Raw genomic sequence first — 23,932 nt, forward strand, 5'->3', positions numbered from 1 at the left:
TAAGTCATTGTTATCTCACAGAAGATATTTTCTCCTCCGTCAGTTCAAACCTAGCAAATTCCTGCCGAAGCAATGGGATTTTTCAAGAGAACGCTGTGTTTAAATCTGACCACTCACATTCAAGAACGACAGAAGTAAATAAAAATACAGTGTTTTTTTTAACAATCCAAATGAATTAAAGTCTGAGAAAAGATATAACTCCCTATCCACACCCACAGAGAACACTAGGGAAAGAGAACCATTTAGGTGAAGGGCAATAATGGCACAAGGATAAACAGTTGAACATTAAGTTTAAACTGGGGATTAAAAGACAGTTTCTAAGAACTGAAGTTTGTAGGCTGATTTGCAGGTAGAATAACGGGGCAAACAAAACACTGAATTTTAGGATGGAGCTTGCTCAGCTCACGGAAAGTGTAATATCATGTAGTGAATGCAACAGCAGGCAACCTGACTTACCCAGGAGGGCTCTTCCAGAACTGTGCTCCTAATAAGCAAGCAGCAGTTATTTGAGGATAATACCTACAGTCCCTTGGCAATAGAAGAAATACATACAAATGTTCGTGTTTATGTTGCTGTGGAGATAGTGATCGCCCTCGCTAGGTCCATGCCTGCTTCCCTCCCGTGTTATGCTTTTTGCTTGCTCCATATTGGACTACATATATTTAGTTCTTCTATATCTTGGCCTGATTACTACAATACTTTAAAATCCTCATATAATTTAGGTTTTATTTCCTAAATTGCACTCTCATATTTTAGAAAACAGCGTAAAACAATTATGCCTGGCTACAACTTGAACTTAGTAAAGGAATCAAGTCTAAATTAGCCCTAGGAGATAAGTCCCCTGTCAGGAACTAAAGTGAAGGTATTCATAAATGAGTGTGTCCAGCTCTTTGAGCCATCTGGGAAAATATCGTCACATATACTATTTTCCACCCTTCTATTATTACTTGTGGAGTTCCCACAACGTGCTGAAATATGTGACTGTGATTCTGTTGTCGAAACCATCAAGACATTTTTGCCTAGTAAGAATTGACATGACTATCTAAAGAAAAAGACTCTCCTTCTTCTTTACTGTTTTTATCTTCAAACTGAATACAAAATAGTCTAGACTTAATTAACAACCAAGTTCTTTGGATTAGCCTCAGTCAGCTATTGGAAGGGCTGGAAAAGTGAATTCTTTCTCGCTGTTTGTTTCGTAAGTGGCTGTTTTTGAGACTGAACTAATGGAAAAATACTATGGATAGAGACCTGCAACCATAACACCACTATTTCCCTGACTCACGATATCCAGAATATGCCATACATCATCTAAACAGGTCTTGGGGTTTATTCTCATAAAACAGAAACTAAACCTAGAAATGATGAATCTGAATACAGACTAGGGCAGTATCCCTTAGCCAAATCACTAGAAAGCCTTAAATATGAAAAGATGAGCATGCTGCAATTGCTTTAGTCACCAATAATCGAACATGTAAGTCACTAATCAGTAATTATTCTTCCCCCCCCCCCCCCCCCCCCCCTTTTTTTTTTTACCCTAAAGGACATGTTATTCCCAAGTCAGCAGTGAAGATTCCTAAGGGCTTAACTTCAGACAGGTGAGCAGTCTTATCAGCATTAAGATGACTTAAATATTTACTGAAATAAGCTGCAAATCTTGTCCATATTTGGCACAGATAAGACCTTTGCAGTCAAACTGCGAGTCCTTCCTTGTACAGTACTGGAGACTATATTTAAGCTACCAAATTCATTCATACATTTCTAAAAACGCAACTGTTAATTGCGTTAATAAACTGGAAAAAGTTTTGTGAAGACATAAAAACAAACTAGCAACAACAAAAAAAGATGGAATACAGGATTTGTGCGATGGCTTGGTGAAGAACTCCAGTGCTGATTTTCTCTCCCTCAGCCTATCTGCAGACTCTGGTGTTTAAGTCATAGGCCAACACTTGCCTTGTCAGCACAGAACTCCCCCAGTTCTCTGCACCTGCAGGCTAGATTGTCAGCTCTTGCACAGGTGGCAGAAGGAATTCCTTGTGGGAAAGACTGAAAGTGGTCTAATAAATAAATATGTGTCAGCTGGATGAGTGATGACAAAAGAGAGATGCAGCCACCCAGAAAGATACAATTATTTTGGAAGAATGTGAATTAAGCTGATAAAAATGGTTAAAACAATAGTAATGGGATGGAATCCAATAATGGCAAATATGAACTGAACATCAAGGGAAAAACACTTTGTCAGACAGATCTACTGTCTTGTGGTGTTATCTCCCACAAGAACAGTCATCACCTGAGCCCTTTCTCCACACACAAAAAAAAAAAGTTAGAAAAGATGGAGAGAGCAAAACTATGATCACAACAATATAATGTTGACTTTGGGCTTGCAACAAAAAGCAGTTCTGATTTTCTGTAGCTCTGACATTCTTCCTCACTGGTGGGAGACACCCCAAACAAACAAACACTTAGCAACTGTGTATGCTAAGGCCCTCATTTTGATTCCCTGAAAGAACAGGAAAAGCATTTCAGCACAAATGAGGAGTGTTCTACTTTGCCATGAGCACAGCTAGCACTTAAACTGTTCAGATAAGGACGTATCTTGAAGCTCACTCCTGGTTGTAAATATGTCATAGCTGAAATGAACACGTTGGCAGCCAGTCAGGTGTCAATTCTCTTGATTTTACTCTGCTCAATCTTATATGCACCTAGAGGGGAAGGAACCATTTCTCCTACAGAAGTTTTAAAAGATCAAGATCAGTGCAATTAGTTTAGACTTTTTGTGTCAACAGAAACAACCAATCCACCAAAAAACCCCAAGCATAATCATACAGCTAAAAAGCCAATCAGCTGGTAAGGACAGAGAACTGATGGAAAGACCAAGTAACAGGTAACAAGTGATTTTGAGATAAAGAAATCAGTTCTCAGATGCAGGAACTGAAGAAGAAAATGTCGGGAAAAAGAACAAACCATCTCCTGGTACTGCTGTTACCCAAACTGGAGGTGTTACCTGATTTGCATTTGAGATGGTAGAGTAGGCCTGGTTTGACCTTAACTAAGAGGAACTCAAGGTCTCTCTTTCAAATAAACTGAACTATTACAAAATGCCATGAGTGGTTGCTTCCATACTGCCACTTGCTATATCTTTAACTCAGAGAAAAACTCTTTCTTGCACTACAGAGGAGAAGAAATATCAAGTTAGCTCCACCAGGTAGAAAATCTCCTCAGTAGCATCAGACGTTATCACAGTGAGTAACAAAACTGATGGCCCACAGCTATGATCTCAAATATGTATATACACAAAAGCTCTAGAGACCATAGCTGATATAAATGAAGACTCCATTTGATTAGTTGATCAATCTGTAACTATTTACAAAAGAAATGCTGTAATTAAAATTTACATATTTCATAAGTTGTAAGGACACAGAAAAGGACAGAGGGAGACTATAAAAAGTAGAATAACCCTGAATGTGCTGCATTTTAGAAATCTAATTTCTTTACATTAACTATTTGGATTTCATAACAGGAAAGGTCCAAATTCCTTTTATGCTTGACTTTCACAGGAAAATTTGTCAAACTAAAAATAATTCTGCAATCTGTACTCCAAGACCAAATAAGAATACGATCAATTCCTGATCAACATGCATATTCCAAGACAAATATGACTGTTTCTAATTGTTTATTTCTAAGATTTACATTTTCATTTGACACTAACTTCGAAGTAAGCAGTTACCAAATAAAAGTGTAATAGCATGGAGTAGAATGAGACCTTTTTAAATGAAAAAAAAAAAAAAAACACAACAAAAGACAGAGACAAAACAAAGAAATCAAGACCCTCACACTTTATTTCTATGTTTATTGAGTTCTAAATTCTCTTTTCTAGTGAACTCAGAATTCAGAACTGTCTATATGGTGATGTGATCCTTCTCCTTTGCAAGTGTTTAAGTGAAAGGAGAATGATGATAAGGTGTTCCTCCTGCAGCCCAGAAGGCTTATATTCTCTTTGGTAAACAGTGACTTTAAAAGTAAAAGAAAACAAGGAGTGGTTTAGGGAGCGACCATTGCATCACTACAACTACATAAATAGGCCTCTATCCTTTGTAAATTTTACTTTCAATCACCAGAAAGGTCTGAGTTTTCACACAATGCCCAGGTTACCAGAGAATAGCAGTCAATGGACCTGGCTGCCCAAGGAAGTTAATATACTGTTTGTTCTAAGCATCACAACAAGCAGACCTACTCCACTGAAAAACAATTAGTTTAAAAAGCAAGGGAAGAGCAGATAAACATTATCTACTGTGAATACCAGAAGCTTATTCCATCAACATCAGTCTCTTCAGCATCCATAACCATGTCTGCTGTAAATAACATGGATATGTGTCAAAACAGAGCCAAAACTTCTTTTAGAATTCAATGGTATTTAGGTCATCTGCACTCTATTGACAGGCACTGAACTCTGAAACTATAATGATGTAGCTCAGCAACAGTGCATGACTTCCCACTAATGAGGCCCTTTTTCCATGAATAATGAGTATAGACATCAGCTCTGTTGCCAGGTGCATAATATAAACACTATTTAACACACGGCTTTTGGTAAAGCAGTGTGTCTGCTTGCAGAGACTGAGGTTTTGCACAGTGTGTTCTAACGTTTTAACCCAGGGTGGGGGCAGGCCACTCAAGGAAATAATTTGTTCACATGTTATCAAAATACAATAAATCAGGTTTGGTCCCAGTGAAAAAAAAAAAAGAAAAAAAAAAGAAAAAAAAAAGACAGTGGAGTGGGACCAACAGAAACTGTAGATGGGAAAGCATAAATGAGTTCATTGTTTTATAATCCAATAAATCTTACAACACATGAAGCTGATGAGTTCTAAAATGAGCTGAGACTCCGTGAGATGAGCCTTCTGAGACTCACGAGCTGTAAGAGTCATACTGGTTAAGCCTGTGCTTGTGGAGTCTTTGTGTTTACCCAGCGTATACAAATAACTCTGCTTATATAAGGCAAAGAATGAGACGAAAATGCAAATAGATAAAGTAAAAAGTTTTATTTTGAAAAAAAAAAAAAAACCCACATCTGACACATTTATAACCTCAGTTTTGACTACATCAGATGCTTCTGAGAAAACAAAATTCACCTTCAAGTTTTATCATCTTCCATAACACAAAGTGCTACCACAATATTGTTCAAAACTAGAGATCAGCTTCAGTATGCAAAAGCAGACCTAGCACAGGAGTTTAATCTGAGATTTGGGAAGGCTGATTTAATTCCCTGTTCTGCCATAGGTCTGCTATGTCCCAGAGCTACTATTAGAGAACTACATTAAAGACTATGAGGTGTTAAAGTCCCACCATACCTGGGGCAGAAATGTAGGCATTTCTATTTACTTTCTTCCTAATGTGCCAAAGCAAAGTCTGTGGGGAACTACATCTCTATCGCATGATGATCACGTATCATGTTACCACTTCAAGTGCAGATTTTTTTCAACCAAACTAAGCATAACCAAGATCTCTAGTAGAGTCACTACTGCTACTGGATGGCAGTACTCAAAGACCTGAGTAACACTCTGATCTCCGCTTAGAACGATTCAACTCCAGAAAGAGTTGAAAACATTCCATGCTGGACTGGTAGTAGCAACTACTGCTAACAGTTGCCTGCAATCAACCACTTCCCTTAAAATACCTCAGTTCTGCCACAGGCTGAAATTTGGCAGGTTGACCACGTTAGCAGTAAGCCAGTAGTCAACTGCTAACCTTAAAATTCATCTTACTTTCCTAAGCTATAAAATGTTAGAAGAAAGCAGCTAGTGCATATTAAATGGAACCTTTGCCTTTTTTTTTTTCATTTATACCCTCTAAAGATTCTTTGTTCATCAAGTGTACTTCTCAGTACTATGATGAACTTACACATTATCCTCTTGCCACTGTTCAATGTGATGATATGGGGCCAAGTAGTGCAGCTCACAGTGAAAGGTTTCTGCCTCTATGGGCTCTTACACTGTTTGATGTTTTGGCACTCAGGCAGAGAAAGTTCAACAAAGAGAAGACAGAAGCCACAGAAAAAAAAGGGGAAGGTGGAAAAGATGGTAAGTGAGAAAGAAAAGACGGTTAATACAGGAACTGTAAAGTGGGTGAGAAGATATATTATGACCATCACTGCCCTGAAAAGCAAACCTGTACAGGTACACACATGGGGTAGAAGAATGAAATTGGGAGTGAGCAGCACTGGCTGAACAAGCAACTCTTAGTAGAAATTGGGAGCAAAACAATGCTGAAACTTGCTGTGCAAAACAGCTGAAGTAGAAAGAAGTTCAGTAAACAAATAGGAAAGATCAGCTAAGGGCAGAATGAAAATTATGGTAGGTTTATAAGAAGAATCGAATAGAAAGAGTGGCCAAAACACTGAATATAGATTCCAGGGCCCATACTGGTGGTCATATTTAAGGAATACGTGAAAACTTGTAAGATCTAATCATTAAAAACATTTTAAAGGCTACAAGATACAGCTAGGGAAAGAGTTAATATTAAAATTTATGCTGTTTCATTTAATTCAGTCATTTTGTTCACGCATACTATCATCTAATTTTTAGTTGTGTAACTGGATAATTTTCCTTTCTTAATCTTCCTTGCCATACTCCAGCTCATAGAATGATGCTATTCTGAGGACCGTGTAGTAACAGAACAGGAAATTGATGGCTGCAGCATTCTTGACTCAATTTTTGCAGAACTTACCACGTGGACAGCGAGTAAACTGGGGAAAATAAGAGTGACATTGCTAAGGATGATGAATGCTGTTCAAGATAACTGGAATCTATTCCTGTTTCTGTCCCAAAGTTTCTACACAATACAAGGAAAACTCATCTCACTTAACTAAACAAAGTATGCCATTTGGAGATTTTTACACTGTCCATTCTCTGTTTGAGACTGTGGTGTCTAAATTTTAAGTTCAAATGGCTATAAGAAGAGGTGTGACTTAAAAAAAGTGACAGGTACTGCATTAGGCCAATGCTTATGAAAAATACTGAAAATGAGAGTGAAAAGTTCACCAAGTCCTCTGAGCTTTCCAACTTTTCTCCATAAGATATGAAGTTTGGTACTCACTAAGTTGCTGTGAAGTGAAATCAATTAATGTTTGTAAAGTACTTGTATGCAACTTAGTCAACATTCATGAGAAGTCCACATGGGAACAGATAATCCTGTCTTCAGACAATGTTTGAACAGCATGCAATGAAGAGTTTGCCGAACCTAAACAGGCATTCTTTAAACATCACTGGAGAGCTTCTAGTAAGTGAATTACATTACTTTGTGAAATGAATAAAGCAGGGTTGGCAGGAAAAAAAATTAATACGTAATCTTTGGAATAAGGGCTGTGTAAGGGGATCTAGGAAGCCTGTGTGAATCACCTCAGTTGCAGTATTTCCTAAATTTTAAAAGCTTGACTAATGAATAATGCTTTTGTGTGCATTAGAAAATAGAAAGAATACATATAGAAAAAATAAAAATATATATATATGGACTACATAGAAAAAAAAATATATATATATATGGACTTACCATCATACTTCGCTAAGACTGCCTGGACATCCGCATATGCTTGCAGTTCTAACAAAGCTTCTAGCAGGTTTTCATGGATATTGAACATGCTGAGAAGAGGAAATTCCTTCATCAACTAAAATCAGTAACACATGAGAGGGTTAGATTATTAACATGGAAAATGATTTCTTGCTCAAAATGCATTGAAACAACTAACATCAAGCTAAAACCCCTCTGCTCCCCGTGTTCTTGTCTCTTTCCCTGAGTTCACTATTATCTCAGAAATTTTTGAGCTCTAAATGGACACTGGGTCAGGTTTCTTGACAAGACATGCTTTGCATAACATACAATTAGTCAAACCCAAGAACACTGCTGTCTGAATGTGCAACTCTCATACAATTAACAGGTGTTGTTCTTCAAAATGAAAAATAGTTTTTTTTATTGTACTGGATAAGAATCTTCACCAGAGCAACTCTAAAATATCAGTAGTGAGCAATCCAGTACTTCTCTGGCATACCAGTAGCAAAAATAGAAATTACTCTGAAGAAAATCAGAACAAAATCAAATGACAGAAGCTTACATATATGCAACTATATTTACTAAGTGTCATTATGATTTGTAATCATGGATACTTCAAAAAACAATTACAATAATGGCCAATACTGGCAGTGAAAATAAAATTAAAAAAACAACAGTAATATAAAAGGCATGCATTATATAAATCTAGCACTGTGAGTAAAGAATCTGTCTTGCATGACAAGCTGAATGAAGGGTGTAGTTAAAATAATGTAACCCTCTTCCATATAAGTGCCTTTAACTTTGTGAACTGTCTGAGGAATATCAAGAATTTCTTCTTAGACATCTTCAATTTCAAAGTCTGCATAGCTTCAAACAACTGAAGGTCATTTTCTACTGCATCTCCTTTTTGAAGCTACACTTATTAGGAGTATCATTTTTATTGCTTAAATGATTAAATATACGTATATTTATTATCAGAGTGGTTCTCCAAAGAACTGAAATGTTACAAGAACCTTGCTTCCTCCTATCTTCTTTATGGTTGTTCTATTAGCACTGCCTATGTGATGTACATTATGGATGGCCATAATGCTCCTAGTTTTAATGGCTGGAGATGAACCTGTGAAGGAGAACACAAACTGAACTGCGCAGTTTGCAGGCTTTCCTCCTTCTCCACTTTTCCAAAAAAATGGACTTATTGCTTGCTTGTCTATATGAAGAATTTTGACCATAAAAAAGTTTACATCCTTGCTCATGAGGAAAAATAACTGCAGGTGAAAATTCACATAGCTGGATTTCACAGTTATGGATCCAGCATGCAGTCTCTATCTCTTTTCATTCTTGTCCATACTCACTATTGCATATTTAGCAGTCGAAGCTACTACTTGGCAGGAAAAAGCATGACAGAATCTGGTCCTATGTAAAAAGTGATTTAAAGTACAGAACGAACATATTGCAAACAAGCCCCTCCAAGGGATTAAGAAAGATTATCCCTGCTCACTGGGAATGAATAATGGCTGGCAGAACAACCTTCCCTCCATCAGCGAAGAAAAGGGAAGAGCTGCAGCTAGTGACAGATGTACTGTGGCCAGTAAAAATTCCTACTCTGGTTCTCTTTGCTTCTCACTGACATCACTCACTGATTTTTTTTCTACTTAGGTTCTGTCAGAGTGATAAACCTCGCCTAAGACAGCAGCGGAGTAAAGGTCACTGCTTGGACTAGAAGGCCTCTGAATTTACGCGTGTTAACAGGAGTTTCAGCTGGGAAGGGTCGAGTGTTAAGAAGTCTGAGTCAGAATGAACTCAGTTAAAATTCAAGCTACAGAATTAAAACAACACTAAACAGCCGCACAGCTATTCTAAAGTTGGCTGTGCACAAATGACAACACAATTGCTATGAAAAAAAAAATTACAAAAAGTAGAGGATGAGCTCATTATGTCAGTATATATCTTTTACTGCCACTAATTTTCAGTTGTGGTAAAGATCTAGTTTTTGAGAAGCCTCCCAGAAAAGTAAAGCCAATTAGATGGAAGCACATTATGACAGGTCATGTTTTAGGCCTCACGGTGAGAGGAAACGCTGGGGAAGTTAAAAATAAAAAGCCACAGGGGTTACAACATCTCCTGCTGGACGCTGAAGGCAGGCCAAATACTGCGTCACACTGAGGAGCAATGGAAAGCTGACTGTGGGCCGGCTCCCCGCTCCTCCTTCACATATGGGGAGCAGGGCCGGCCCATCTTCCACACAGAGAATTAAAGACGGGCGCACCATCTGCGAGTGCAAGATGAGGAAGGCACCCTCATGTTCCAGAAACCCTCGCAGCACTGGGCTTTTCTTTGGACTCCAGTTTGAGGCAGACACCTCCCTTGGAACCCAAAGATGTATTTTCTGTGGTGTTACAAACACTGGTGGAATTGTTCGGCTTATCACTTTTAATTCTTACTATCCTTGCTGTAACAGACAAATGCTGTCATTTTAGTGGCAACCACTACACTTAAAAAACAAGATAAAGGCTCTATTTTCACTCTTCTCCACACCTTATGATCTCCAGAGACAGTCACCAAATTCAGTGCTCAAGATTTCTCACCAAAGCCACTGGACACTGCTTAGGACTGAAAATGTCATTCTCACACTTGAGTTAGTCGGACTGTTGGCCATTACGAAAGAGCTGTACTCCTCTGAGCTAAGCTTGTTTTCATACCATTTGAAAATCAACACAGCGTGGCCATGAATCCTTAAAATATAGGATGATTAAACAGATATCAAATATCATACTAAATATATGCTCATAAGGATTTTATCTGGAACTCGCATTGGTCAAAATGTTTTCCCTAGTGCATTAACCCATACTCTGTTCCAATTGCTCTGTGAATTTGAGGGGAAATAAATACATCGTTAGAAAGGGAAACACTTATTTTAAAGATTCATTAGCTATACTGCAAACACACAGATATGGTAGCTTTTGCAGATAATTTTATGATTATTATTATTTATTTTTTAGATAAATAACATTTGGGGAGTATAAGTTTGCAGAAAAATTCTGGAAATAAGTCTGACACAATTGGAGATCTTATCACAAGTCCCAGGAGGGCTGTATATCCAGACTCACCCCAATCCATATTGCAGGGTGTAGGTTCAGTGATTTTGTGATGGATATGAAAGAGTGATGATGACAAAAAATGCTTTATGGTACAAGGAAATCCCAATCTGATTTACTGGATGAGGAACAAGTTATATCTCCCAAGGAAGACTTTAATGAAGAGGACTCCCTTCCCTGAGAAAATTTCCATCATCAGCATTTTCTCATTTAGATATAATTTTTAAAACATTTTCAAGGAATGTAGCTGTAACTGCTATATCCATTTTTTTTCCCTGTGATGACATTAACCTCATGTATCAATTAGCAATGACACATTATTTGTGTAGGAAACAGCTTTAAGTTATAGTTTATGCCTACAGACTAGGCCATGGGACCCGAGAGAATACAGAGGTGGATAAATGAATGATCTTATACATAACCTGGTGTTGACACATTTATTCTCTATTTGCATTGCGGCTGTACAGATGGCCACATATTTTAAGGGCAGTGCACACAACCATTCATTGCTGCTTACGTTCATACATTCACAAACACAAATATTTTAAAATCAATGGTTTCAACTGACTGCATTCATAAATATGGAAAGTGAATTCAACTTGAAATGAAGAAACAACAACAAATAAGTTCAGTGGAAACAGTGAAACTGCTTCAACTTTAGCTCCCATCTGTTCCCACCATGCCTATCTGAAATGGTAAAATCTGTCTCCTATAAGAGGATTGACCAAGCTGCCATCTTCCAGGTGTAGCTGTCAGCCACCACTGAAAAAGCCAGCACACAGCATGGATAGTATTGTTAATTTCATCAGCACTTTGCATAAGCTGTTTTCTGGTATGTGACTTATAATCCGTAAGTGCTGCTAACAAACAAAAGCAGAAAAGGCAAAAGATCAAGCCATTTCTGAGCAGAAAAAAAAGAAACCCTAATTTCCTAGTACTTTATTATCTACAGCTGGATTTTTAGATGTCTTAAACTCTGAAGCTTGCCCTAGGCTTGAGGCATTTGAAACATGTCACTCCAAATGGACTCAGTGATGTTTAACAGAAAAAAATTATGTTCAAGATTTTCTCTGGTCAGATGACCAACATGATCTTTTTCCTTCATTCAGCTACTTTTCCCATAAAAGTTGCAGAAATGTATTATCTTTAACATTCTATTCTGCTCACAAATTTCACTGAATCTGAATAATGGATCAAACGTTCCTTCTATGGGTGGATAGTTGAGATTTGATTCTATCAACTTTATTCTCTTAGAACATCAAGCTAAAAATGATCCGGTGAAGAGCGTTGTTGTAAACACTCTGATACTGAAGCTATGCGACACCTAACCAAACACAGTAGAGCTCATTTGCCAAGTCTGAGAACGGAGATCAAAAACCCCTGGCCAGCTCACCTGGCAAGGAGAGAAGATACGTCAGCAAAGGTTAGCACGCAGAAAGGCTCCACTTTACATTAACTTTGGGATGGGATGGTTATAAAATTTAGCTGATATTCAACTTCTAATTTGGCAAATGCAACATTAGCTCTAGTGTTCCAAAATATGTATGGATAATATGTCTTTTGTTCAAAGTAGGATTAGACAGTAAAGAGAGAAATATCTTACCCAGTATGTAAACTCTAAGGAAATGTGCTAGAACATGTAGCCTGTATGTTCTCTCTTAACTGGAGGATTAAAGACTTCAGAGTAAGACTTCAGCATTTTAAGGAATATAATTATGAAAATGCTTTTACTTGAACTATGCTGTAAAAATGCACATTCCAGGGATAAAGAGAACTTTAAAGGCAGATGTGGCACAAAACCAGAAGAGCACAAGTTGCTCCAGATGTACATTTACTACTAAATAATCACATCACACAAAAGTAGTATGAGAAACTAATAATTTTTGTTATGTCAAACATCAGCAACTTCATAAAGCATGAAAATAAAGTCATTACTTATAGCCCTCTTCAGAAAAAAACACTTCATCAACAGCATCTTCGAGTACTTTGCAGAAAATTTCATCATTTTAGAGGTAGGCTTTGAAATGAAATTAAAAGAAGGAAATGATCCAGTAGCTCAAAAATGGGCTAGGAGATTCTAGAGAGATGGATGAACATTATTAAAGGACATACAAAACCTTTGGACAAGAAGCGATGCAAAAGGACTGACAAAAAGGAGTGCAAACTACCAGAGTCTCTACAAGACTATGTGACTATGTTCTGAGACTATACTCTGTCTTAACAGGATCACAGTGTTGGAAACCCTGTACATAGGAGCCCTCTCCCATAGGGCTGGAGCACCTCTCCTACGAATACAGGCTGAAGGAAAAGGCTGCGGGGAGACCTCATTGCGGCCTTCCAATATTTAAAGAGAGTTTATAAACTCTCTCAACTTTTTTTACAAGGGTAGATAGTGATAGGACAAGGAGGGTTTTATACTCAAGGAGGGAGATTTATATTAGGTGTCAGGGGGAGGTTTTTTATTGAGAGTGGTGAGGTGTTGGAACAGGTTGCCCTGAGAGGTTATGGATGCTCCATCCCTGGAGGTGTTTAAGGCCAGGTTGGATAGGGTGCTGGGCAATCTGGTGTAGTACTAGTTCTAGCAGCTGGTAACCCTGCCTGTGGCAGGTGGGTTGGAACTTGATGGTCCTTGAGGTCCTTTCCAACCCAAGCCATCCTATGATTCTGTGAAACCCTTGGATATATACATTATATATGATGAAAAATCAGTTGTGGTTGTCTGTTCCACATAGGGTTTGATAATACAAAGTATGTGCTCAGCAGGCTAAAGACATATTTCAACAAACTGTCAGAAAAAAGCCTTAGTAGAGGAAACAAGTATTCTGCTCTGCAGGACATGTGCTCAACACACAAACATTTCGTTCCATTTGGGTGCAAGATGCCCTTCAGTGTATCGGACAAATATTTTGACAAAGCTCAAATGTTGTGCTAGAAAAATGCATATTTTCGACACATGCTAAAAAGGCAATCTCTTCTTGTAGTCACCCAGCTGTAACAATTTGAAACATAGGTTATACGAAAAACATTATTATCATGTTTAAGTGATAGTCACCAAATTCCTAGGTTTGAGGGTTTTGCACAGGATCACTGATGTGACAGAAAGTGAGGGGTCTGACTCACATGCGGGTAAAATGGGTGGATAAACACCATTAGGGCAATCACAGGCATCTCTGTTTTACTTAAGAGTCCATTCGAATGAAGGATATTCTAATGTTATTGCAGTATTTCTGTGTCTGAACAAGAACTAACTGAAGGTACTTTTCTGTAGTGGAGATCAGCAACTGTCATGCTTCACAGGAGTAGTGCTTATCTAAAATGTAAAAGGTAGCTCTCAGTCTCTTGAACTCAGAAGAATTTTTGCTTCCAGTTTTAATAAATGGCATTTTGAATAAATGCTACAGATTTTAATAAAGTTAGCACTGCATTCAAAGCAAAGAAGCTTGCTTTGCCTGACCTGTGCAACACATGCCAAAGACTGACTCACTAATCCTTGCCTAAAGCACAGAAGAATTTGGGAGAGACAGACAGTAGGCACGGATGCGAGCAGCTGCAGAAGTTGCATTGTTAAGTTGCTAGGGATCATAACATCTTTATTAGCAGTCAGGATTCTTTTCTTTCACACAGCTTGACACTACAAGGTGCAGAACATTGTTCTGGTTGTGTTCCCCTTGCCTGAGAGCAGTCAGCAGTGCACACAGAAATATGGAATTCAAGAGAATATTGAATAGAAAAGAGCATTCGAAGTCGAAGGTTGCCAGGGAAGGTCAAGAGGTTGCCAGGGAAGCAAGCTACATTTGCAGAACTGGCACAGCAGCAGAAACCACTAATACTGCTGGCCATTAAAAGATAAAAGCCCAACCCACCCATGTCATCAGAACTGACCTAGTATGGTTGAGTACCCTTTTGATGTCTCCATGTGACAGTACCTTTTAAAATACCTGAAAAGTTCAGCACAAGTGTTTAAAGAAGTCATCATGCAGCACGCCGATAAGCACTCAGCTCTCTAACAATGCAAACTGCATTGGCACTGACAGTTCCTTGCTGTTCTTCGTGACACAAAATATGCATTTTAGACACTGCAGTTGGTTACTGAGACAAATGCACAAACATGCCCAACTGAAATATCTCTAGCAAGATTCTCAGAGCTAGGTCCATAATAGTAAACTTCTATGCCCTTTAAAATGAACTAAAGAGTTGTTTCTCAGCAGACACGACTGATGCCAGAAATGAAATAAAATGTACATTTCTGACCCTTAGGTTTTGTTTTCTAACCTTCAGTGCTGAGGAAAGACCTGGAGAGTGTCTTCTCTTCCTAAATGCTACTTGTTGCTAACCAAAGCTGCAAAGGATGTGGCAAGCAGCAACTCCACCACTGCTTGGAAACATATACTTGCTAAGACTACAAAGCAGCTTCCAGGGAATTGCAGGGCCACAGTGTAGGAGATAAAAACATCCTGAGGAGAGCAGGTTTGTTTTATCTCTCTAAAAGAGAAAATGATTGAGACCTGCTCACTCCATCCACTTGCATGCCTTCTGCCTGCTTCCCTTTTGTAAACATCACCCTTCAATGAAAGCTTGTTCCACAGCCCAAACCTTCTCCAGAACAATCCTAAGAAGCTAGAATGAATTTGTGAATTCAATTTCTTGCACCGTGCACTTCTACCTGGATACTCAGTGTCTCAATCAAGGGAAAGTCAATAGCGCAGACAACTACTGCTCCAGTCACTGCCAAAGAACAGAAAGAAGAGCATACCCTCCACACATCTTGGCTTCCAATCAATGAAAAACATAAAATGTACACCCAGTGTACTTTTCTTCTCCTGTAAAGGTGAGGGAAATCAGCAGACAGACAGCAAAAAGCTACCCTTGCTCCTCAGCACCTAGTTTCTTGCCTTTCAATAACATCCCCAAGCAAAGATTAGGAATGCTGAAGATTCCTCACAGTCACCACTACAGCCTTTCTCCTCTGCACATACTGAATTTTCCAGCATCGTTTGGAACACGCTAGTTTAAATCCTCCTAACATGATCAGCCCAACAAATAAAACAACCAGCACTGAAGATTTTTTCCTCTGAGACGGTAAAAGAGAGCTGGTTCCCTCACAAACCATATCATGCTCTATATAAAGAGGAATAAAACTGGAACAACTCTGGTGACTAGGCTGGAGCTATGCCAACAACACGCTAATCAAAATGAGATCACAAGTTAACTCAATATATACAAACAGTGACAGCTGCTGGTTTCTATAGTGAACCATAGTAAATAGTTATCACCAGAAATATAAGCAAAACCAACACCTATATGTACTTAAATGACAAATTTCCATGAAAATTACAGGTTAGTCATTCTGATTAATTCTACTGAACTAAGTGAATGAAATCAGCGCAGCAAAGTCAACAAAATGATGCTATCTCAATATCAGTCACAGAAGTGACAGACTCCTATTTGATTTCAACAATGAAAGAAATAATTAAAATATCCTCAATAAAGTACTACATTAAATGATTTTCCTATCGACAGTGTAATAAAACCAATTATCCAAAATCTTATTAAAGTCACCAGCAACTCATTTTCTTTCCATTAAGGTGTTTTAAGCAGGATCTCTCTCTTTTCTTGCCTAAAATTGAAGTAAGTGTAATCCGTCAGTAATGTCCTCAAGATGGCCTTGTATTTGCCATGAATTAAACACTCTCAAATATTTTATTTTTTCAAAGTGGTAAAGACTCACTACATCCCAATCATATTTCCCAGATGGTGTCATGAACCTCTTAACACTTCATTTCCATCATGTTCCATGCCTTGAGAAATCTGTTTTCAATCTTTCAAACACAAACAAGGCCTCCACCCTCCGTTCCATGATGCTAGATTCAGCAGTCCCCAGCCAACATTTTCATGTTCTTCTTAGAGTGAATAAATTCATCTCCTCCCTCATCAATCACACAGAAACCATCAATGACACATTCATGTTCAAACTTCTTCATAAATATATTATTTATGTCATCCATGAAAAAATAGTGGTGTGCATTCATCAGAAATAAATAGCTCCATGTCAGTCTAAGAAAAGCATCTGCAAAGCTGACTTGATGCTACTCTTGCTCTTAATGTGTTGGAATTGTGACCTAGAGGTACTGTTGCTTTTATACTTCATCTAGGGACCTGCTAATTCTCAGCTCTGCTCACTCACAACAAAGAGCTCTAGAGGCATCTAAATTCAGTTTGGAGGATTTGGCTAAGTGTCTGTATGTGGAAAAATACAGAATGCACTCATCTGTGTTAAAGCTCTAGAAATTTGAAACTGTCTTTCTACCTCTGTTGTCTTGTTTCAGCGGGATGCTCCTACAGAGGAAAGTGTCTTCAGTCCTTCAAACATCTAACAAATGATGACTTTGGGCCTCCCTGTCACTGTCATCTGTCAAGAGCAACATAATACTGAACTTCAAAAGCACAGTATTTTCTCTCTAGTGACAGAGTAACCCATTCAGTACAAGCAAAACATTCAGGGTCTCACTCTGCATAAGAAACGTAGGGCTGGTTGGATCACCTGAGTCCCCAGATCCTGCTCTGGATGCACTGCTAACCATATGCATTGACATCAACTGAGGAAAGGTTCATGGAAGACCTGTTCAACACAGCCCTGTCTACAAATCATAAGACACATTTGGCAGCCCATATTAAGCTCCAGAAGTTGCCATCATTATGATGTGCGACATTTGAACGTGAAATTCAAAATTGTGTCTTTCTTATGTATTAGTGCCAGAATTTCAGTGTTTCCACCAGCATTTCAGTGTTTGTCCCGGTGTGCCTGTGTAATGAAATTGATAAATAATCAGTGGAGCTGGCTGGACTGAAAACATTTTCTCCCAGCTGACTTTGTTGACTACGAGGCTGCAAAAACAGGCCTCTTCCTCCTTGTTCCTCTTTCTCACACTCATAGCTGTACAGTGGCTGGGTTTCGACAAGTTCATTTTCAACACCTCTATCTGGCAGCCTAGGGATTCTGAGAAGTGAGAGTTGTATGCCTGAAAAACCTCAACCAGAGAAAGGAAATAAAATTGCTCCCCTCCTACCATCTGGTAGATTACTTAGGATGAGGACTAGCATCATGATGAACTCTATTCAATGTTTTCAAAAATATCATGGAGTCACAGACTTGTACCTTGGGTGTGGCAAGTCACTGCCTCAAACTATTGTGTTACTCACCTGCATGCAGGAGATCTCAATCAATGAGATGCCAGCTGTGCACAGCTATCTTTAAAGCTGAGCCTTTTATGCACTTGAAACTTATACAGCGCCCCATGGGGACTGTTGCACCTACTGCCACTCCCCTGCTTGCTACTGTTTGATGTTTCAAATTTGTAGCCTACGAATTCTGAGTAAAATCATCCCCTGTCTCAGAGGGAAATTAGTTCACCACAGATTAATAACTTTCTTTTGACGTCTCAGTAGTAAGTTTTGCATGAATAAATAACATTGTCTTCAGTTCTGAGCAGTGTCACAAAGAAGGCAAAGAGCCAAAATGCAGCTTTGCAAAGGGTATTTAAGGGTATTTGCAAAGAATATTTAAGATCTATTTATTAAGTCAGTTGCATTCTAGGTGCATGGCTAGGTGTCACAGAGGAAGTCTTCCAAAAAAGAAGCTATGTAATTTCATGACTGAATAACTAAAGGCAGCACTCGAATGCATACATACCACGATGGGAAATACAACCATCCATGTGGTATTTTGTGATTTTTTTAGTGTTCCTTTTGCAACCTTAGAAGGGATGTATTAACTTAGCTTTTATGTACATTACACATACAAAATGATTGTCAGTACTACTGCTCATTCAAGAGCAGTTACTAATTTGTAACTAACGCATATCGTTTCTGTGCTACTACGAGTGTATCAAATGCAAATAAAATACAAACTCACATCTCTCATCATTTTCACTGCTTCTCTGGTCCTTCCCAGCTTTCTTGCACACATTGCCAGCCTCCTCTTAATATAAACTAACACATTAGTGTCCCTTCCTGCACAAAAAGAAAAAGAAACAGCATTAAGATAAAAAAGACTTTCTTTTAAACAAAGTTCTTTAATATTCCAACAGGAAAGTTTTCTATATAATTTTTGTTATTCACTATCATCAATGCTTTCACAATAATTCCAATAAAAATGTAACAAATTCAGCTGTCTTAGACATGATAGAACATCACTAAAACCAGAGGAATTACTCTTGATATATGGTGTTACAAATAAGGACATATATGTTGGCCTTACACCTGTGAAATATAAGCAGATCTGAAGGTCTGGAGAGCTCTGTAGGATACAGACCATCAAGTAATCACTCAGGGGAGTTAACACTGGCACAAAAATCTGCAGTTATACAGACGGCATCAAATTACTTACCAGTTCATATATTTGGTCTAGACAACAGCATCCATGAAAACTCATGTATGTTTTGTCTTATGTTTTTGTAAGTTAAGTTGCACACGTGTTAATAGGAGATTCAATAAACTAATTCCTCACCTTTATTCTAACAGTCGTTGGTTATAAATACACCCTGAACCTCCCTTTTGCTGAGCCTTTACTTGTTACCCTGCTACCATCTTCAAATTCCTCACAGCTATGGATGGCAACTTCACATCTTTCAGACGTAACAATCCTACGTGCTGGAAGGTGTCCCGACCAAGACAGAAACTAAACAGCTGCAGTAATTAGTCTCTTGAATTACCCTCACTCTTTCATTGATCCTTGGTTTCTCATTCTCTCTCCATAATCCCAACGTGAACTTTTAACATACTTCTGGACCAACAGGAAATGTGTGGACAGGCAATCATCTATAAAATTACCATATCGAGAAAATATAAGACACTTGCTACAAATTATCTTCACGTATGCAGTCTGTAAAGATTCCTCTGTTCCTAACATTTTCAAGTCTTTCATAATAAGAACAAGATGTGAGCTGAAAACATTCCAAGTACCTACAGACTGTTTTAAAGCTGTGATTACGATTTTCAGACAGATCCAACAGCAGGCTGAAAGGTCTGACTTTAGAAGAAAAATAAGGGAGGGAAGGAATTTCATTAGCTATATTTTATATTATGTAATTTCTTATCTCCAAATTGTTTCTTCTATATTTAATAAACAATTTATTAGTTACATCTGTTTCAACATGTTTATATAGGGTAACTAAGAGGTATAATTTTAAGGCCTTTCCAGACATGTCAGAAAAAAATGGTCAAAAGGCATTTATTTATTATGAAATCAAGACAACCTTTCAGGCCAATATTTCCTGAGGTGACTAATTACTTAGGGTGACTATTATGGGCCACCTTAAACAGGAGATTGCCTTCACCTTCTGTAACTAGAATCTTTTGAAAGAGATTGAACTGACTACCCAAAGTCATTATCCACTCCTAAAATTCATGGTATTCATGAAACACTGCATGAAAGATAGAGCACATTAACACAGAAAAATTGAACAACATATTGTTGTTGTAGTCATCTTCTCGCCTTCAAGATGAAGTGGCCACTTCTCATCCTAAGGTCAACCTGAAGGACTAGAAATGGAACAGACACTTCAGAACCAAGGAGTAACTGCAAAAGAGGGAGAGGAACTGTGGTCTCCTTACAGACGCGTGTGTCCATGGTCCTTCTTCTTTAAAGAAACCTGAGCTCTTCACCTTCTCAAACCATGTAAATCCAGCATATAATCCAAAGAATCCTACTTGAAGCTCTTGTGTGTAAGGCACAGCCTGTAGCTGGAGCTTCTCTAACTCCATGCTGAAATTATCAGACGAAGGCAGGGAGGAGTGGGACAATCTAATCTCTCTACCAAGAAACGGTCAGAGCTGGCAGTCTCTCTTCAGCCCCTCTTACTCTATGGCAGCATACTTCGGAGACTCAGCTGATTGCTTACTCTGCTGTAAATCTGAAGGTTCAGGGTGTCAAATTTGATGATGACGGTAGTGATAAATACTTTCTAACACGCAGAAGTTAAAAAGATACCACAATTAAATTTGCTTAAGGAGATAAGATTTAAGATATCTTGGACATTTGCTCACAGCATAAGAATTGTGACAGTCTTGTTGTGTATTTTTCACACAACTACTGCCATTTTTCTGTGCTTAGAATGATTGAGTGTACAAACTAAGGTTTTGTGGACGGCCATAAGCCTGCTAGAACCTGAAAACTGCTTCAAGGGCTCAGCTGCTCTCTATTTGTTTTCCTCCAAAAATAAGCAAATCACCATAAATGTATCATCTTAAATATCATTTTATATCCAGCAAATGTTTAAAATATCACCTCCAGGATTTCTAAAACCTCAGGCTTTCAGGTATAGACTTGTGTGCACTTTTGAAACCACAGATGACAGACAATTTCACTTTGTACAATTTTTATCTGCAATCTTCAAATTACATGACACAGCCAGAGGCTATGAATTCAAGTCCTGAGAAAGCAACAGATGCCCAAAATATGTCAGTGCTTGCACTTACGTAATCCACTCCTATTATTTTTGCCTGAGGTAGTCACTGTAGACTAGAACTAACCTAGATCAGTTTGCTTTATTTATCTTTCTGTTCTTTTACTGGCAGTGTAACCTTATGTATTTTCTTAGAATTAAGAAACATCTAGCAAATATCATTACAGCAGCTAAATCTCCACATTAAAAAAGGAGAAAAAAAAGAAGAGCAAAAAACCAAGAGCATCAGTTACAGCACTACATTATTCCAGCTGTTAATGTTTCCATGACCTTTCTTAATGTATGCACCTAGCTTTTCAAATGTCACACTGGCGAATGGATCTCATTAACTTTCACACGACAGTGTGGTGTACTTATTTATCATTGCTGCTGATGGAAAAAGCTGGCAAAGCACCAACTCGCTCCTGTTTCTGCTGTTCTTTACTGTCTTTTCACATGAGCTTACGTTTTCAAAATGGCTAATGGCATTTTAGTTCAACTTCCTAAGATAGTCACCAGAATTTTCCGAATATCAAATCTCTTTTGGCTCTGCAGCTTTCCATTTTCTGTTAAGTAAATGGTTCGCACTTTCTGCCATGACAGAAAAGATGCATCTGTATTCTGACTATTGCCAACTCAATAACAGAATCAGGCAAAAACAATGAAAAAAATGCGGCTCTATGGCCATATTGCAGCCAACATGAAATCCCGAGTACATAGCTCTGAGAGGTAAAAAAGAGAAGGTACCACTACCAGAATTTCTCCCTTTTTAGCAACAGCTATTTCTTCCAAAGAAACTTACTGTGTTGGGCTTCATACTGGGCACCGTGATGCTGCAATTGCTGACTGCGCCTGTAACAGCCCTCTCCAGCCTTCAGAGCTTGCTTGAACAGCTTCTCTGCCTCCACAATAGTTGTTGCTTCCTCTTCAGCCAAAAGAATATAGGCAGTAGCACATCTGCAGAAATGTCAGAAGAAGAACCATGAGAAATTTGCAAGAAGTAAAAACTGTACAAAGATATGCAGACAGTCAAGCATGAACTGAATATGGAAGCAAAGGAATTTTAGTGATATATCTTTCTGGTGACCCTTTGCAAATACTCGGGCAAGCAGATCATGATTTTCATGTGTTGATACTGCCCTAGTAAGCCTAGTGAAATATGTCCCAGGAAGTAAAGCATTGTTTCACTAAGCAATATGGACTAAAACTCACTGGAGATCAAGACTGGCTTAATGAACTGTTTTAACATAAAACGTTTCCATTATTGCAGTGATACGAAAAGAAGGGATCTCTGGAGATCATCTAGTCCAATCCTCCTCCTAAAGCAGGTTCCCTGCAGTAGTTTGTACAGAAAGCACCCAGGTGGGTTTTGAGTATCTCCAGAGAAGGAGACTCCACAACCCCTCTGGGCAGCCTGTGCTCTGTCACCCTTGCAGTAAAAGTTTTTTCTCATGTTCAGATGGAACTTCCTGTGGTACAGTTTGTGCCTGTTGCCCCTTGTTCTGTCACAGTACTCGAGATGAGGCCTCAGCAGGACAGAGTAGATGGGGAGGATCATCTCCCTCAACCTGCTGGCCACACTCTTTTTAATACACCCCAGAGTACCACTGGCTCTCTTGGCCACGAGGGCATACCGCTGGCCATACTGGATCTATAGCACTTGCAAATATCAGATCATGAATGTAATTGTAGAGATCCCCCCCCATAAAATAATAACTAGGAAACTTGCTTTAGGAATACAGGGAAAGGTGAAATGCAGGGGGGAATCGCTTCACTCAGCTTTCAACCATCTAATTTAGGACTCTTTAACTATCTGTGCTCCTCTTCCTCCTTTAAGGAGCATCTTCACAAAGCCATTCATTTCACCTGCTTAAATCTCTCTCTAAAAACATGATGATATGCTGAGCTGAGAAGCTTCTCTCATTGCTGTACAAGGAGCCTAGGTAACTACTTCGAATTTGACAGATACAATTTTAACAGGTGAAGTTAGGTGGGATATAGCATGTTGATTTCTTTCTGATACAAACAGCAAATTACGATGAGATTCTGGTTTATACAGAAATGGAATCAGACTGCTGCTGTCACCTCTCGTGTTTCACACAGTCATCTATTGAGGAAGTGGTGAAAACAAGTCTGGGTGAAAATAAGACTCCACATGTGAGTAGAATGGAATAGGTGTACAGCTCACTGCTTGCTAAAGCCTTTTAATCTATATGCTCTCTCAGTTAAACTGTGGCCCAGGAACACTTATTTTTTCCCTTCTAACGAAACTAGTGAAGGACAATCTGTAAGGCATCAGTTTATGCAATTCTAGAATGCAGTAATCTCTGACAGCAACCTAAGGGAGTCTCTCTACTTTATGCTCTTTGGCAACGTTTGTACAGTATGCCATGCCAGCAAAGCCTCACAGCATTGAGTTTACTGCGGGATCTCAGAATGCTCCATTTCTCATTGGGAAAATAAATAACAGACTGAAAAAAACAAAAGTCCCAAAATATTACATCATTTTCCCTCACGCTATCAAATGAATATTTCAGGAAGTGTTTACGAGTCCCTTCTTTCTTGCTTCTGTTCAGGACAACTGAGAAATCCAAAAGGGAATTCTCTTGTCTCCATCCCATAAACATATCATAGACTCACCAGGAGGCAACATAATTAACACTTTTCTGTGCTAACCCAGGGCCTGATCCAAAGCCCACTGACATCAATGAGAGAACACCCTATTGTCATCAGTGCCCTAAGGATCTTCTGGGCGGCTAGCACCACATACAGCTGTGCATTTTTCCTCCCATTGCTGGACTTCCTGTGGCAGGCCAGTAATCACAGTTAAAAATTACTGTAGTAAAACCCCTGCCC

The 23,932-nt window shown here is 38.6% G+C and overlaps 1 protein-coding gene across 10 annotated transcripts in view; it reads right to left on the bottom strand.

The window, feature by feature from the left end:
• The window catches only part of ST7 (suppression of tumorigenicity 7), a 137,590-nt gene that overhangs the window by 22,080 nt on the left and 91,578 nt on the right, over nucleotides 1–23,932 (bottom strand). For all 10 annotated transcript variants that reach the window (XR_006938465.1, NM_001105672.2, NM_001397449.1 and 7 more), the window contains 3 exons: nucleotides 21,879–22,033; nucleotides 18,547–18,644; nucleotides 7,543–7,657 (listed from right to left, as the gene is read on the bottom strand). Coding sequence is in view for 9 of the 10 variants with exons in the window: in NM_001105672.2 (NP_001099142.2) it covers nucleotides 7,543–7,657; nucleotides 18,547–18,644; nucleotides 21,879–22,033 (368 nt within the window). In the remaining variant the exon portion in view is untranslated. The remainder of the gene's footprint in view (nucleotides 1–7,542; nucleotides 7,658–18,546; nucleotides 18,645–21,878; nucleotides 22,034–23,932) is intronic.

The sequence above is a fragment of the Gallus gallus genome, chromosome 1 (assembly GCF_016699485.2).
Source record: "Gallus gallus isolate bGalGal1 chromosome 1, bGalGal1.mat.broiler.GRCg7b, whole genome shotgun sequence".
In the NCBI taxonomy this organism is placed as follows: domain Eukaryota; kingdom Metazoa; phylum Chordata; class Aves; order Galliformes; family Phasianidae; genus Gallus; species Gallus gallus.